This window comes from Larus michahellis, chromosome 4 (assembly GCF_964199755.1).
Source record: "Larus michahellis chromosome 4, bLarMic1.1, whole genome shotgun sequence".
Classification (NCBI taxonomy): Eukaryota; Metazoa; Chordata; class Aves; order Charadriiformes; family Laridae; genus Larus; species Larus michahellis.
This window is the reverse complement of record NC_133899.1, coordinates 70,390,619-70,405,844: the sequence shown is the minus strand read 5'-3', so window position 1 is coordinate 70,405,844 and position 15,226 is coordinate 70,390,619. Positions and strand designations below refer to the sequence as shown.

At 38.1% G+C, this 15,226-nt stretch overlaps 1 protein-coding gene across 8 annotated transcripts in view; it reads right to left on the bottom strand.

Annotated features, from left to right (window-relative positions):
- Window positions 1–224: 224 nt before the first annotated feature.
- FLRT2 (fibronectin leucine rich transmembrane protein 2) overlaps window positions 225–15,226 on the bottom strand; it is a 72,871-nt gene continuing 57,869 nt past the window's right edge. For all 8 annotated transcript variants that reach the window (XM_074585446.1, XM_074585447.1, XM_074585441.1 and 5 more), the window contains one exon: window positions 225–14,993. In XM_074585446.1, coding sequence (XP_074441547.1) covers window positions 12,578–14,566 — 1,989 coding nt within the window. In that variant the 5' untranslated portion in view covers window positions 14,567–14,993 and the 3' untranslated portion in view covers window positions 225–12,577. The remainder of the gene's footprint in view (window positions 14,994–15,226) is intronic.

Below are 15,226 nucleotides of genomic sequence, written 5' to 3'. Positions count from 1 at the left end.
GGGGTTGGGGGTGTAGTCAAGCAGGAAAAACAAACGAAAAAAACCCTGTGAGCAAATCCAGGAGAGCATTAACAAAGACTTGTCAGGACTGGAAGCAGTTAATACGCCAGAGGACTGGTATTTAGCATGACTAAAAGACCTTTCTGAAGTGGATGGTTTCTGAAACACAATTTTTAAATAATTATGAGAAATTTCCTGTGAATAAAATGTTGAAGGCCATAATGTTCATTAGAAAATACAACTGTATTTTACAGCAAGCAGTAAATTCCAACATAAGGAAATTCATGTTATTTCAGGCATACAATACTCTGCACTCAACAGAGTAATGCTGTTAGTGTTTTACTCATAACTTTTCTATTTGCTGTGGTTATTTCACTCTCATTCTTCATCAGCTGTCAAAAGCTAAATCCAAATGAGTACCTGTCACCTTTTAGAATCGATGCAGTGAAGGCATTCATCTGACAGTGCATTTCTCTACAATTTCAAATTAAGATCAGCCTTTGAAACATAAATAAATCTTGTCTCCTGATCAAACTCTGTTTGCCGGATTATTTGGGCTTGCAGAAATTTATCTCTAAACAATTTATCTTCTATAACAAGGCAGAAGAATGTTTGTTGAGAAATTTTGTTTTGTTTTGTTTACACTGACAAACATGCAGCTTTCCAAACTCTCTGCAACTTAGCAGACACTGGTACCTCTGAGAAAAAATGTTTAAAGAAATTGGAGTGATTCAAGTTAAAAAAAATAAATAGTTGGCACATGTACATAACGAATATTTTTTCTTAACCCTGTCAAAAATTATCAATGGTCTATTAATTCAGATGCTTAAAATAAGCAGCAACCCTAATTAAATCCCACAAATAGAGAATATTGCTCAAATAAGGAACATTTGTATCTTTATATTTACCAAAATTTTATCTGTATACCCCAGATCTGAACAGAAGTTTTATGTTTTGGCCCAGATTTATTTAATATACATTTTGTATTGGCACAATTTTTCCTTTTAAATCCCTATTTCCATCCCCCCCCCAAAAAAAAAAAAAAATTACATTAGCTTTGAAGTTCAGAGTAGTCTGTTACAGAAACTTCAGGAACTAGAAGGAACCTCATTGCTTATTTCATTTCATTTATAAGCAGGGACGATCTCTAGCTGGAAAACAGCGATGTTTACTAACAAATTCTAGGATAATATGCACTTTTTATGCTTTTGTATTTCTGAATATGAGAGATATATTCAGAAAAATGTATGCAGTATTATGGGTTACAAACAAACCCTGGAAACCCATAGTAAAATATTTTTTAAATTGCAAAGGCAGGTACTTAAAAGAGAAGAATGTCAGGTTCACGGCTTTACATGAAGTATCTTGCCCTGCTTTGTTTCCACCTTCAGCAATGAGTAAGGCAGGAGTCCTATCAAACAGAGTACGTAAACTAACAACTAAAAATTACAGTAAAATGCCTGTGAACACAGAAGTTCTGAATCTTCAGCACTACAGTATAAGCACGGACAGGAGTCATTTTAACTACAGCGTTAACATATTTGGCAGAAGGAGAGTAGCTGAGGGTACTACGGGGCATGTAACCTGCTTAGCACAAGGAAACAGTGTGTACTCAGTGAGGGAGACGGTTCTTAGACCATTTTACAGGGTGACTGACCCATTCTTGGAGAAATGGGTGGAGACCCCGTCTCATCCTTTTCTCCTCCCCTTGGGAGAGATAATACTTGTATTACAATTTATGACCTCAGGAAGGGACGGACAGATTTGTGGAGCTAAAAGGCAACGATCTGCTTTTAACACCAGAGTTGTCTCGGAAAGAGGCAGTACAGGTGACTGGAGCCACGTATGGAGCGCAGAGGACTCGGCTTGTAGGCTACCACATGTCCAGGCATACAGTCACCGTCCCGAGCCCTGCAGCTCCTGCTACTAGTCCTTGAATTTGACAGGTGGTTGTTCATGTCTTTTAATTATGGAGTCAGGATACCTAAGCTGTGTATGAACAGCAGAAGCAAACTGGGCTTTTCATATTCCAAGTCAGCAGCCAGATGCAAATGGAACGGCAGGGAAAAAACGCTGTTGGTGCAGGGGAGAAGGCTGTTGTTGCATGCAAATTTCCTCGCGTGTTTGCTGCAAATAGAGAACCTCTAAAATGAAACGCTGGAAGAATATTTCACAGCACATTTCTAAGTCTGCCTTTAATAGCACACCAGCTGTATGGCTTCTCTCAGCAAGATCTTTTTGGAGCAGTTAGATAAGTGAATTGAGGAAGATGGGTGGCAATGAACACTACCCATTTGGGCTGCTACATGAACATGCATCCACTCATGTATGAGAGAGGCCCTCATTTTGGGCATCCCACAAATATCCCATATAACAAAGGGTTCTTCATGAAGCAGAAGGTGAAGACTGATTTAAAAGGCCGTTAACATGAGAAGGAAAAACTGTCAAAGAAAGTGAAAGGGAAGAAGGGAAAGAAAGGGAAAGAAAAATAGGCTGCAGAGAAGAAAATGACATAGAAAAACTCAACTGTAATGCTAATTATGTAGAAACATCTGAATTTTTCCCTTCTTGTTCATACTAGGTTTTAGTTACATACTGTCTTTTCCCACATTCTCCTCCTTCTACAGTTTATTTAGCAACCACACAACAGTCCTGCTATAAACTGACTCCTCAGATGTGCTTTGTGCATTGGAAAGTCTATTTCAGAAGGTGCATAGTATCCACTTTCAGGAGCTATCTTAATCTTCTCTGTATTATTCAAGTTTTAGTGCACGGACTGCCAAAGCATATACATTATTGAAAAGATGCTCTCACCAGTACTGACAATACAGTTCTTCAAAAAAAAAGTCATGCTATTCTACATTTTTGCTTGCATTCAGAAGCTTAAGTAGAAATGAGACAATGCATAAATCCAAAGCAAAACATCAGTATGGGGCTCAACCTAGACGAATCCATATCTATACATGCAGCAATACATAGCATATGTCTCTATATATGCTTATGTGTATGTTTAAGCATCTAAATATATATATAAAAGATGTATAAATACAGTGTGCTTGTGCATATATTTGTGTGTGTCTTATGCATGTGTAAAAATGGTGAGAGACAAATAGCGCAGTAGACAGATACACACCAAATTACTACTACAGCAGCCCAAAAATGCAGGCAATCAGAAAACAGCTTTGTTTTTCTTGTTTTTATCTTAAATGTAAACACTTATAAATTACATTATCAGGTGAGGCAGCAAGCAGCAATCTGTCCTTTAAGCCAATCGCGCTAGAGAAGGTTGATGTGTCATAGAAGAAATGATGAAAATGCAAAGGAAACTGTGAGATTGGTGCCTCTGGATTTTTCATAGTCTGGGTATAAACTGAATTGATATCACAGTAGAAGATCATTACCTCATGACAAATGGTTCACTTTGCTGCCAGCGTTTCTGTACCTTAGCTTTACTGGGTAATCTTCATCACAGTTTGCAGGTATAATGGTTCTACAGAAGCTTTTTCCTTGTATTGTGGTAAATAAGCAATACTACTAAGATCTCAATGTTAAGAAAACAAATAATTGGACAAGGAATAATGGAGATAAGGAATAGATATTTAGACTGAAAATAGGAGTGTCTGATCTGACCACTAACGCAATGATCACATCTACTATAGTTTGGAATTTTGTCTGCAAGCACCTTACTAATATTTGCATCGATAAATGGAGAGTCATCAAAGGTGTAACCTTCCAAACTTGCCTTGTTACACACTCTTTCTTGAACATAGTGCTGTACCTGGAACTCCAGAACTTACAGGAAATCGTAATTGAAGGCCCACAAAACAAAATAAAACTCAGATCCTTCCCAGCATGGGTTGTGCATTTTCTTATAGACCTCCAAGAGGTGAGACCTTCACCTCAGGGAAGGTACAATACTAGGGTCCCGTACAAAGCAAAGGTCCTATATAATGCTGCAGAGGACCTGTAATTTGCTGCATCCCTCATAAAATGATCCTGACGCTACTCCCTGTAATCTGGAAAAAAAAAGAAAAAAAGAAAATACTGACTTCAAGACACACCTACAACGCAGATTAAAGCGAAAGGCTGCCTAGGCTAATTTCTTGTGAACGGGACTCACTTTTTGCCTGCTAGGTATCTTTAATATGAAAAGCGTCAATACTTTTATGAGATTTTTTTAATTGCTTAAAGTACTCAACAACATATTATTAAAATAAATATAGTAATTTGGAATATCTCCCCTTTCTCAGATTTCCATTGTTTATTTTTCTAAATCACATATGCCTGGTAAGTCACACGTGCCTTTTGTCAGCTACAAGTAGAGTCTAGTACTGGTGAGAAAGGTTTTCTTGAAAATGACAGAGTTAACGTGCATGCCTTGCTTCTGCAGTCCTCACTTACAAAGACATGCTAATGCCCTGCTAGAATAAATGAAATTGTTCACATTAACATATACTGCAGTATTTGACTTCACACCAACTCTCAAATTTTCTTAACATGTTTCCTTAATGGGGAAAAATTCTTAACATTCGCATTGTAAGTAAGAAAGCAATGAATTACATATTGGTTCCTGAGCTGTGAATGCACAAACCAGTTTGTGAAGGTATATGAGTTCAGGCCTACAACTCTATCACTTACATTGCTTGACGTTCAAGTCAAACCAAAATTTGACATTTAAGTGAGTGTGTTACAAGTTTGGAAGGATTTATCATCTAAATAGAAATACAAAGCTATTCTATTTTAACAGTAATCTTCCTTCCTTCCTTCCTTCCTTCCTTCCTTCCTTCCTTCCTTCCTTCCTTCCTTCCTTCCTTCCTTCCTGCCTGCCTGCCTGCCTTCCTGCCTGCCTGCCTGCGTTCCTGCCTGCCTTCCTGCCTTCCTGCCTTCCTTTCTCTCCTTCCTTCCTGCCTTCCTTCCTTCCTCTTGTTCCTTTCCTTTTCTTTTCTTTTTTCTTACTTTATCACTGATAAAGCTTTGAGAAAGTACCATGCACTTTCTGTAAATACTTATTTTATCACATTTTCTTGATTCTATTAATTGAAAGGGATTGCCATCATTTCTGAGGATTTAAATGCTTTGGAATATTGTACATGTATTAGAAGTGGATCTGATCTGAAGAGTCTGAAAATTGTAAAGGAAATTTAAAATTATGTCACAAATGTATGTGTATGGACCAAATGTATCTGTCCTTTTTCATGTCCATAAAATGTCAGTGAAGAGGAGCATCTCTATATTCTGTCCATCATTATTACTATACTTCATCTTCAAAGAACAAAATATGCCTTTTCTTCATCACAAACAGGCAGTTTCAAGTTATGAAAAATACAGCATGCCATCTTTAGACACAGTGTTCCAATCCCCACCACAGAGAATTTTATTTAGCTGTGTGATCACCTGTTCAAAGTCTATAGGAGTAGAAATATTGATTTCACTCAAGAAATACACCGCTTTAACAGAATCTTTCTGGCAATTGTGCTTTTCAAGAATGGTTGTGTTCAACTTAGTTCTCTGGCTAGTATTCATCACAGAGACTTCTCGCTTTTGCACAGAGCATGTTAAAGTTGTAAATGTGTGCATTTGAGTTGGATTTTCTGTAATAGTTTATACACCGTCTTCATTCTTCGAGGCTTTGTACACTTAGAAAACAGCATACTGTAATCATCATGACTTTTGGTTTTTTTTACTTCCTTCTGCATATGAATTCTTCCTACACAGAGGAAGGTAAATAATAGAGACAGTCCCTGGAGTCAAGATTCTTCTTATTCTGTATAAGATGTCCCCACCGAAGTGTAACTATACTATAAACTCTTAATATTCATACATGCATTTTTGCAGTCACGTATGTTACCCATAATGCAGAGTTGTAAGCAGAAAGTGTGAGCGTTTATGTGTAAAAGAACGTTCTTGCTATGCTCAGAGACCTGTTTGTGGCTTTAAATGTCCATATCTTGTGTGGGTTTACATCGGACAATGTTGCTCTACGTATTTCTCTCTCCCCTCATTTTCTGTAAAGTCTATTTCACTGCTCCCCTAGCTTTTCTAAAGAGGTACGTAGACCTGCCGCCTTCTCAGCTGATGCATTTCATTTGGGGATACACAGTGTGACGTATTCTACAATGTGTCATGCTAGATGTTTTTAATAATTCTTCTGACATATGTATTATTCCTATAAATATTCCAATTTATAGTTGAAATCGGTGGGGTCAGGATTTCACCATAACAGTGTACTAATTTGTTTTAGGAATGCAAATTATTTTTAAAAACTTCACCAAGTCTCTACCTGCGTAATAGAAGCATTTTTGTGATTTTTAGTTCAAGCCTCCACTGACAGTGGCACTTCTTCAAGTAGAATTGAAACATTTGTTTCATACTTTAATGACCAAATGTAGTTTCTCCACACGGCACCATAACTATTCTTAGAGAGAACAGCTCCTTTTCGAGTGAAATATTGAAAAATGTTGACTGAAAAATAATGAAAAATACTCCTCGATGTGCTTGCTTTGGGAGTTCCTTGTAGCTAAATCCTCTATACACAACCCCAGTAATTTATACACATGCACACATGTGTGTCAACGCCTCCAGATAACTGAGGTTAGAACTATAAAAAGTAAATATAAAGATTTTGGGTTACTAAAGTATTATCTGATGTAGTCAGTGATTGTCACCGTTTTGGTTTTTTTTTTGAGAGAGAAAGCAAAATCATCGATTGAAAATGGTGATATCATTATTTTTGCCAGAAAATCATAAGTGATCGCAAGTGTTGATCGTTTGCCTCGATTGTCCAGCTTCCTCTGGTAAGGCAATAAGGTTTAGTTACGAGGGTCTAATCTGGCTCAGAAGAAACATCAAGTTCAGGGAAGCATTTTAAGGAAGGTGGGGCCTTGATGTAGATGTATTGCACAGCAGCTCTCGGTAGTTTCCTTGATATACAGGGTTAAGAAGAGAGTACGATAATTTATAGAGAAATTGTGACACTCAGTACTAGTACATTTCTAAGCTTTGAAGTGACACAGCTTGTAACATTCCATATTTCAGGTTCTGGCAAAGCCAAAAAATTAGTTCTTGTATATGTAACTAGAAGAGGGGCAATTTTCATTTCTAAGTAGCTAAAGCATGTCTTTATATATACTGTATATATTACCATATATGTTAGGTATAAGATATAAAAAAATTTATTAAGGCCTATGTCTGAATGTTGTGCATTCTGAAAATTCAAGAACAATTTCAAAGGGAGGGTTTGAAAAAATTCACATTTCATTTCAAGGAAACAGATAATAATAGGTTAAAAGCAGGTTTAAGATTGTCAAGGATGAATGTCAAATGCCTTTATCAAATGACTTTGCATATAATGGATCACAGCTTCCACATATATCTATTTGTTATAGATGTGTGTAGCTGCTTAAGTGTACCTATTAATTGCAAACACCGAAATACAATCTGTTCTTGTTTTACAGTGCTTTCCTATACGCATATCAGAATGAGATAATTTTATAAAGATAAGATCAAACCTAAGAAATTGAAAACAAATGGTTTAACTCTTTGAGAGACAGAAGATGAAAATATTTGTTTTTTAGAAACTGAAGAGAGGGTAGACATACAGTAGAACATTTGAAAATATTTCCAGGAATGAAAGTACAGAAGATGATTGATATTTTTGTTTTTCTGTTTTCCCTTTCAGATATTCACATCCTTATTTTAATTAACTTGCTCATATAAATACAGCAGGATTGTTGTATTTTTTTAAATAACTCTTTACTGAATATGCCAACAAGATAATATATAGTGTATAGTGAGGTTTTGAAGTTAACAATGCGTGCAACATGGCAGATTGCAGAAAACAGATAATGCAGACTTCAAACCATCTATTTTTCCATGTTAAAGATAGAAAGTATACCAAACACATAACAGAATCAAGTGTGCATGTCTCAGTTAAAATCAATTTTATGAAAGATCACCTTCAGATATTTGGGCCCAAGTGATGGTAACAATTTTTTTAGTAGCTTATCTGTATCTGAGAGGATCAGAATTCAGCTCTTATGAGGCACATTTCCAGAGAGCCCCAGTATAACAAAAGCTCGCCAAATCTCTTTCATACTAGTTTTCCAGATGGACTACTAGCCAGTGTCCTTCTAAAGAGCAAGACATTCTCTACTGTACAAACATTTAATGCCAAATGCTTCAATATTGCCTGTAGTATCATCTGGGATACAAAGTGCCCTGTTCAGTAGAGTTCAGGGAAGGAGAGATCACCAGCTTCCTAGGATTATCTTTGTGTTTAAAAGAGAGCATCAGGCAGGATTTGATGAGGCTCAGAGCCAGTAACTTTTGGTTTTGGCACTCATTTCTGTTTTGTTTTTCCACTGAGCTGGAAAGATAGGTCATGACTAAAACCATTATTCTTATGTTCTAAAGAAAAAACTTTAATATCTCCATGTTATAATTTGAGGTGAAAAAGTACTATAAATGGAGAATTCAATGGGAATTAACCACTTCACTGTCAAAAGCTGAGACTGAACTTTCACTTCAAGGTCATTAATAAAGTGCCTTATGTAGACCCTTAAAACCATAACAACAATATAAGATGCATAAAGTTCTGCTTGCAAAATCAAAATAGATACATTTCTCAGAGGGAGAAATTTTCTCTCACGAAAAAAGAAAATGATTGAGACAAAAGTATAGTTGAACTACTGTAGCAGCAAATAGCATATGTTGCTTCATTTTTCTGTTTTACGTGACATTCATTGTAGTCTTTTATTGTCTTACAGGGAAAACTGCTAATATCTTTTCAGTCCAAAGTAACCCAAACCCTAAATATTGTTATGAACAAATTCAATAATAATGTCTCCAATAAGAACCTGTTAACACAAAGTCCATGCATTCATCGGGTGTTTGTTTCTGCCAGCAAGCTACATGCAAGGAACACTTGTTATAGTGACAGAATCTGTGAAAATGGGGACCTGTTTGTAAATAAACAGGTCTTCAGAAGGAATCCAAGCACTGGACACAGCAGTGTTGTGATACTGCTTCAACATAATTTCACTTAAACTCTTATTTTATTCCACTCACAAATCTTTCTGTACATTATGTCAGCTATATTAGCAGAATACAATGGAAGATGGATGAGATTCTGTCTGTAAACCACACATTTGCCCCTAGGTCCAATGAACCTGTTCAAATCAGGACCTGGAAGTGAACATTTTGGATGAGTTGCATATGCACACAGATGGGACTTCTGCTCTACAGCATTTAGCTAGTATCTGTGGTCAGATATTTGCACTAAGTGAAGATGAACGCATTTTTATGAAGCCCAAGGAAAAAGCTACTAATCTTAAACTTCACATGGCCAAAATATCATTGTCCATTTTTAACTCTACTTTTTCCAAATACTTTACCTAGTGAAAATTGCCTGTTATGTACTTATCTAGGTGTGACTTGAAATGAAGTCTCAGCTGTTTGTGTGACTGGCACTTTGAAAAGTCACAAACCCTGTTGTAGGTTGAAATACATTAGCTCTTTTGCAGCTGGATAGCAATTAGAATTGGGAGAAACGTTCTTCAAATGAAAACATGACCTTTCACTTGACTACAACTGTGCATTTGTTTAGATAATACTCCCAGCTCTATCCACAAATTTTGGTATAAGTGGCTTGCTACTTTTTTTCAGAAGAGTATTTATAGAAAAGAAACTTTGTCAGAACCCCATATCAATATATATATATTATTCTTCATACTGAAAAGAAGCATAAATTATGCTATCTTTAATATCCTTTTGATTTTTGATCTAGGTAAGCAAGTCATAGTCCACAGATAGATATATATACATTTCATCATCTGAGATCAAAATGAACAGTTTGTGAATGCCTTCGGCTTTCCCCCTATTAGGACAGTAACCACATTTGTTGTCATCAGTTTGGACTTGTGGATCATTCACCTGCAGTACGGCTGAACTCCCTGAATAAGTCATTTCCTACAAATAAGGCGCCTAGCTCACCTTGAAACTATGGTATCCTGAGGCCTAGAACAGAAGATGTTCATCAAGGAGGACAAAGATTCCTTCAGCATCAGTCATTGAAGTACAAAATTCTAGTAAGCATGTACTTTCAAAGGATGCCTTTTGAAATCAAACATACATCTAGTTATTTCGGTGAAATTAAATACTACATCCACGCCCAATGGGAATCTCTGGCTCTACTTAATTTCAAACAAACTCCAGCATGCAATGGAAGCGTGCAGAAGCACAACTATTTGCTGCTTGTCTTGTGGGCTTTGGCACCTAAAACATATTAAACAAACGAAAGAAAGGTATCAACCTTCTCATCATAATCTTCAGTAAATAGGTCACAGAAAAAAACACTTTGCATAGACGTTTCTACCTAGAATTACACCATTTGAAATCATATGGCAGCCTTTTATTCAGCAAAATTTCAGTGACTTTACTATTACAGTAGCCACACAGGTTGCCTAAAATACCTGTTATAGCTGGAAAAAATAGCAAATATACAGAATATAGAGTGGAATTTCAAAATGTGATTATAAAAGGTGTTGGGGGGAGGATGGTTTTCCTTATACAATGATTGTACTTTGCAATCAGTCATAACTGGATTCATTTTGCCATTGCAGAGAATGAGTGTTATCATGCAATTTGAATTTGCGCGACTGCACACTCATAGACTGTTGGGTTTCAAGAATGGGTTAAGTGAAATGAGCAAAGGAAAGGATTAAAACCCTCTCTCCCAACATAAGCAGCAACGAAAAGTCTAAGCATTCCACAGTGAAAGTGCTTCAGTCTTTACTTCCAATTCATTTCTAACAACTTCTTCTTGTCCCTAGTTGGTCACTGTAAAAGGTTTTCTCTTTGGTTCCCTACTCCTTCAGGAAAGTTTTGTCTCTCTCTTTTTTTTCCTCTTTGTTGTGAACTTTTGCTTGTCCCCAAGCTTAGGAGAAAGTGAGCTGCATTAAAAAACAAACAAACAAACTGAAAGAAAGGAAGAATTAGACTCCACCACTGAGCTGGCAAGAAATCCAGAGTTCTTGGCAGTCACAGAGTCAATGGAATGGCTGGAACATTATATCATTTTGAGAGCAGCATCATGGTTTAAATACAAGCACGATGTTTCGCATGCTGCATGTAAAGCCCAAGGATTCAGAAGGCATTCCAGCTAAAGAATCTGAGGGAATAAAAAAGCAAATTCTAAGCCCACCTACTGCTTATAAAGCACAGATCATTGTGGAAAAATTCCAAAAGCTTAAGATAAAAGAAGGGTAATTCAGAGGGACAGTGTGTTCTTGTGTTCTCAAAATTCCTCAGCTAATCAAACGTTTAGTTAGTGTCCGCCTCTGTATACTTGAAAAAAAAAAATTTAAAAAAAAAAAAACAAAACAGTATTTATGTATGATTTTCCCCACTGAACATATTCCAGTTCATAATAGGCCTGAAGGCCTTTCCAATAATAAATAAATTTTTTTAAGATCTTTCTTACTCATTTTCTCTGTTTGTTTGTCTTTTTTTTCCTACTTCTCCGTACTGAACATAATTCAGACCCCTAAATCAAACAGGGCTTCAGCCATAAAAGTCAATAGCAACCTTTCCATTGGCATCATATTTTGCATCATGTTTTCAGCAATTTACACTTCTAGATTCCAAATTCTACATGAATACCGCAGAGCTGAGAATACTCAGAATTTCCCTCATTCAGGTTTTACCTGAACATGCTGTGTCAACAAATGCTGCTCTATTAAAGAGAGGTGCAACCTAATGACAGCTATCTGTTACATACTGATAACCTTCATCTCCCACTGAGAAGGGTCAGAGAATGCCTAAAGCTTCTTAATCATAATGAAAAGCAGGAACGGTTTCTATCATAAAAGTATATAGTGTTGGGGGGCATTTTCAGAGTAGCTTTTGCAAATTGGAAACAAGGTCACTTTGAGTTTGACATAGAGCTCTGTCTACCTTTCCTATTCCTAATATATTGGGAGAAAACTAATCAAACAAGTAGCCTTTTTGGTAGCACTCAGAACTCCAGCTTTCAGTCGGAGGTAGGAAATGCAGAACTGACAAAGGGGAACAGAAGTATTTCCAATTGTTTGAAGCTCAACAGCAACTGCCGGATTCAAGTCAGGAGGGTCGCACCCATTTTATCTGAATTGCTTTTGTCCGTTTCTAGTGACCCTGTTTTAATATGCACTTATTTTCCTGTACTACAGGACACCTAGAAACTTAACATCCCTCAGACAGCTTCGACAGCAAAGTGGTTAATGTTTGAAGAATGAGTCATTCTTTCCTTTGCCATGACATTGGGTTCTTATTGTACAACCCTGTACAGTACTTAGCAATATTTTTTAAAGATTTAAAAAGCAAAGAGTTACAAAACCATTTGCAATTAACTTGAAATAGAAAAGATAGCACTTTTTTTAAATCCCATTATATAGTACACCGTATAAATTACAGAGTATTCAAATGCATAAATGCATCTGGGTAACATTTATCAAATGTAATTTTTTTCGTTGTTGTTGGGGGGTTATTTTTTCCAGAGTTTTTTTCTCTTTGTCCTAGACACCCCCATCACCCCTCACTATCACGTATGACAGTGCTCCAGGTCTGAGACATTGCTGTTGCAGTATCGCATGTTGTTGGGGATATGGCAGTCTGTGTAGTTAATGCCCCCGTTTGGGGTATAAATGGGCTGCAGTCTGAAATCTCCTTTAAGGAGCTGATCATTATTTAAGGAGACAATCTGGAAGCTGGTTTCCGTCATCTCCAGGATGGAGTTGTCTTTCTTGGTCCCTGCCTCGCAGTAGTCATCTTTCCGACGGCCCCGGTTATATTTCCACTTCTGGGAGGTGTAACGCCCTTTTTTGTGCATGTGCCAGCAAAAAATACTGAGCAGGACCACGAGGACAAATATCACTGCACCCCCAATCAACCCTGCCAGCAGAAACGGGGAGCCCAGGTTCTGAGAAGTCGTCTGCTCATGGCTGGAGGGGATGTTGCTGCCATTGCTCAAAACGGAAGCCTTGGTTGTGGCTTCTGAACAGACAGTGTCTTCTCCAGTTCGGTAATTGTTATAAGTATCCAGGGGAACCAAACAAATCCGATAGGTGGATTTGGGCTCCAGATTTACCAAGCTTAAATGTTGCTTCTCACCACTAACTATTCGTTCCTGAACAATTCCTCCTACCAGACTATGGCCCATTTTAACCCACGTGAGTTTATATGCCACCACGGTAAAGAGAGACATCCAGTTAACCTGGATGCAAGTGTCATTCACAAAATGGATGGAGAGCTGAATCCGTTCGGATATAGGAGGTGTCACCCTTTCTCTGTCCTCCCTGTCAGGCACAGTGGGGAGTGTGGCTATGGTGGGAGTGAGAGGATTATATTTGCTACTTGGGGGAGGAACTGATGAGGTGGGAACTAATGTAGTTGGCATGGCTGTAGCTGGGACTGGGGTGATGACAAGCGGCAGACCAGGGGTGGTGGTGGGGCATGACAACATATTCATATTGAGCTCCCTGACTGCCATACCTCGGACCTGCTCTGGTCCCTGGCACATAAAACCCCGTACATTGATGGAAGCGGGAATAAATTTGAGCCATTCAGTGACCCACTTAATACTGCAGTCACATAACCAGGGATTATTCCTTACAGTGAGTTGCCTCAGGTTGTGGAGATTATCAAATACCCCCTTTACCAACATCCGAAGCTGATTGTTGGAAATATCAAGACGTTCTAGCTTGTGGAGGTTTGAAAAGGCTGTAAGTGGTATATGGGTTATCTGGTTGTCCTGCAAGTAGAGCCTTAGCAGATGTGTACCTGGAAGATCGGGAGGAGGGTACGTCAGTGAATTCCGCACTATTGAGAATTCCTTGAGCTTGGAGAGGTGGCTGAAGGTGCCTTCAGCTATGCCTTTATTAGTAAGGAGATTGCCATCCACAATCAGACGCTCCAGACTTGTAAGATTCTGGAAGGCCAGGTCTGAAATGACAGCAATTCGGTTTTCGTCTACTCGAAGTTCTTGTAAGTCCACCGGAAGGCCTACTGGTACGCTGCTTAAGTGATTCTTGGACAAGAACAGAAGCTTGAGGCTGACGGCTTCCCGGAATGCCCCATCCTCAACGCCAACAGTGGAGATAGAGTTATCATCCAGGTGCAGCTCTTCCAGCTTCAAAAGCTGAGCAAGGGCAGCCCGAGAAATGGTCTGAATGTTGTTTTCCTGCAGGTGAAGAACCCTGACATTCTTGGGCAGGTTCATGGGGAATTCATCCAATTGGTTGCCATACAGGTAGACTGTGTGCACAGACTGAACATTGTGCAACTCTGCAGGAAATCCAGCATTATTAATTTGGTTATTGTGGAGGTAGAGGACGGTTACACCCTCCGGTATCCCAAGAGGCACTGAGGTCAAGCTTCGCTCATTACAGTAGACAAAGTTTCGGTCACAGCGACACACTTTTGGGCAGGCGAAAGTTTTGGACACCTGCATGTAGACCCCCAGGGAAAAGATAAGCCATGATTTCATAAGAACAGCCCAATCTGTGGGCCACATTCTAGTCCACAAACCCATTTCTAATTTAAAGAAATAAAGTACCAAAGCGTTAAAGAACTAATAACAATAAAGCACAGGTAGCAAAATCTCAGGTCATTAAAATTGACTTCTATTTATGTCCAGTGTTCAGCCCAGAGTTAAAGTCCTGGAGGCTAAATATAAAACAATCCTTTTATAATTGGCCTACCTCCTATTTTTGACAAGAAAGCCACAGTCTTATTAGCCAGGGTTACAAAGTTTGTTGCCTTCCTCCATGTGTGCTGAAAGAAACAATAGCTGTGTCTTTGCAGGTCAGCAACAGGTTAATTTAAAGCTACCAAAAGTTGTCTGTGTATGAGCTGCTTTGAGGGATGATATTTCCTTTCACTGAAGTCTGCTGGTGTCACACTCAGCTTTCTGAAGTCAGCAAAGTCCTCATACCAGCTATCTGCCGGATCTGGCCTGCCTGTAAAAGAAAAAAGAAAAGAATAGCATGTAATGTTTAATAGGGAAGATCAAGCCCATTGGAAGACTATTCTAAGGCTGTGCTCTTTATGGATTTCTGGAAAAAAAAAAGGCATTAATATTAATCATTGCTTAATATTACTGTTAAATAGTTTTGGAATAGATTTGATGCAAAGTCCTTGCAGTGATTGAAGGACTTTCCGTGACCACAGTGAAGGCTAGATCTATCATTTG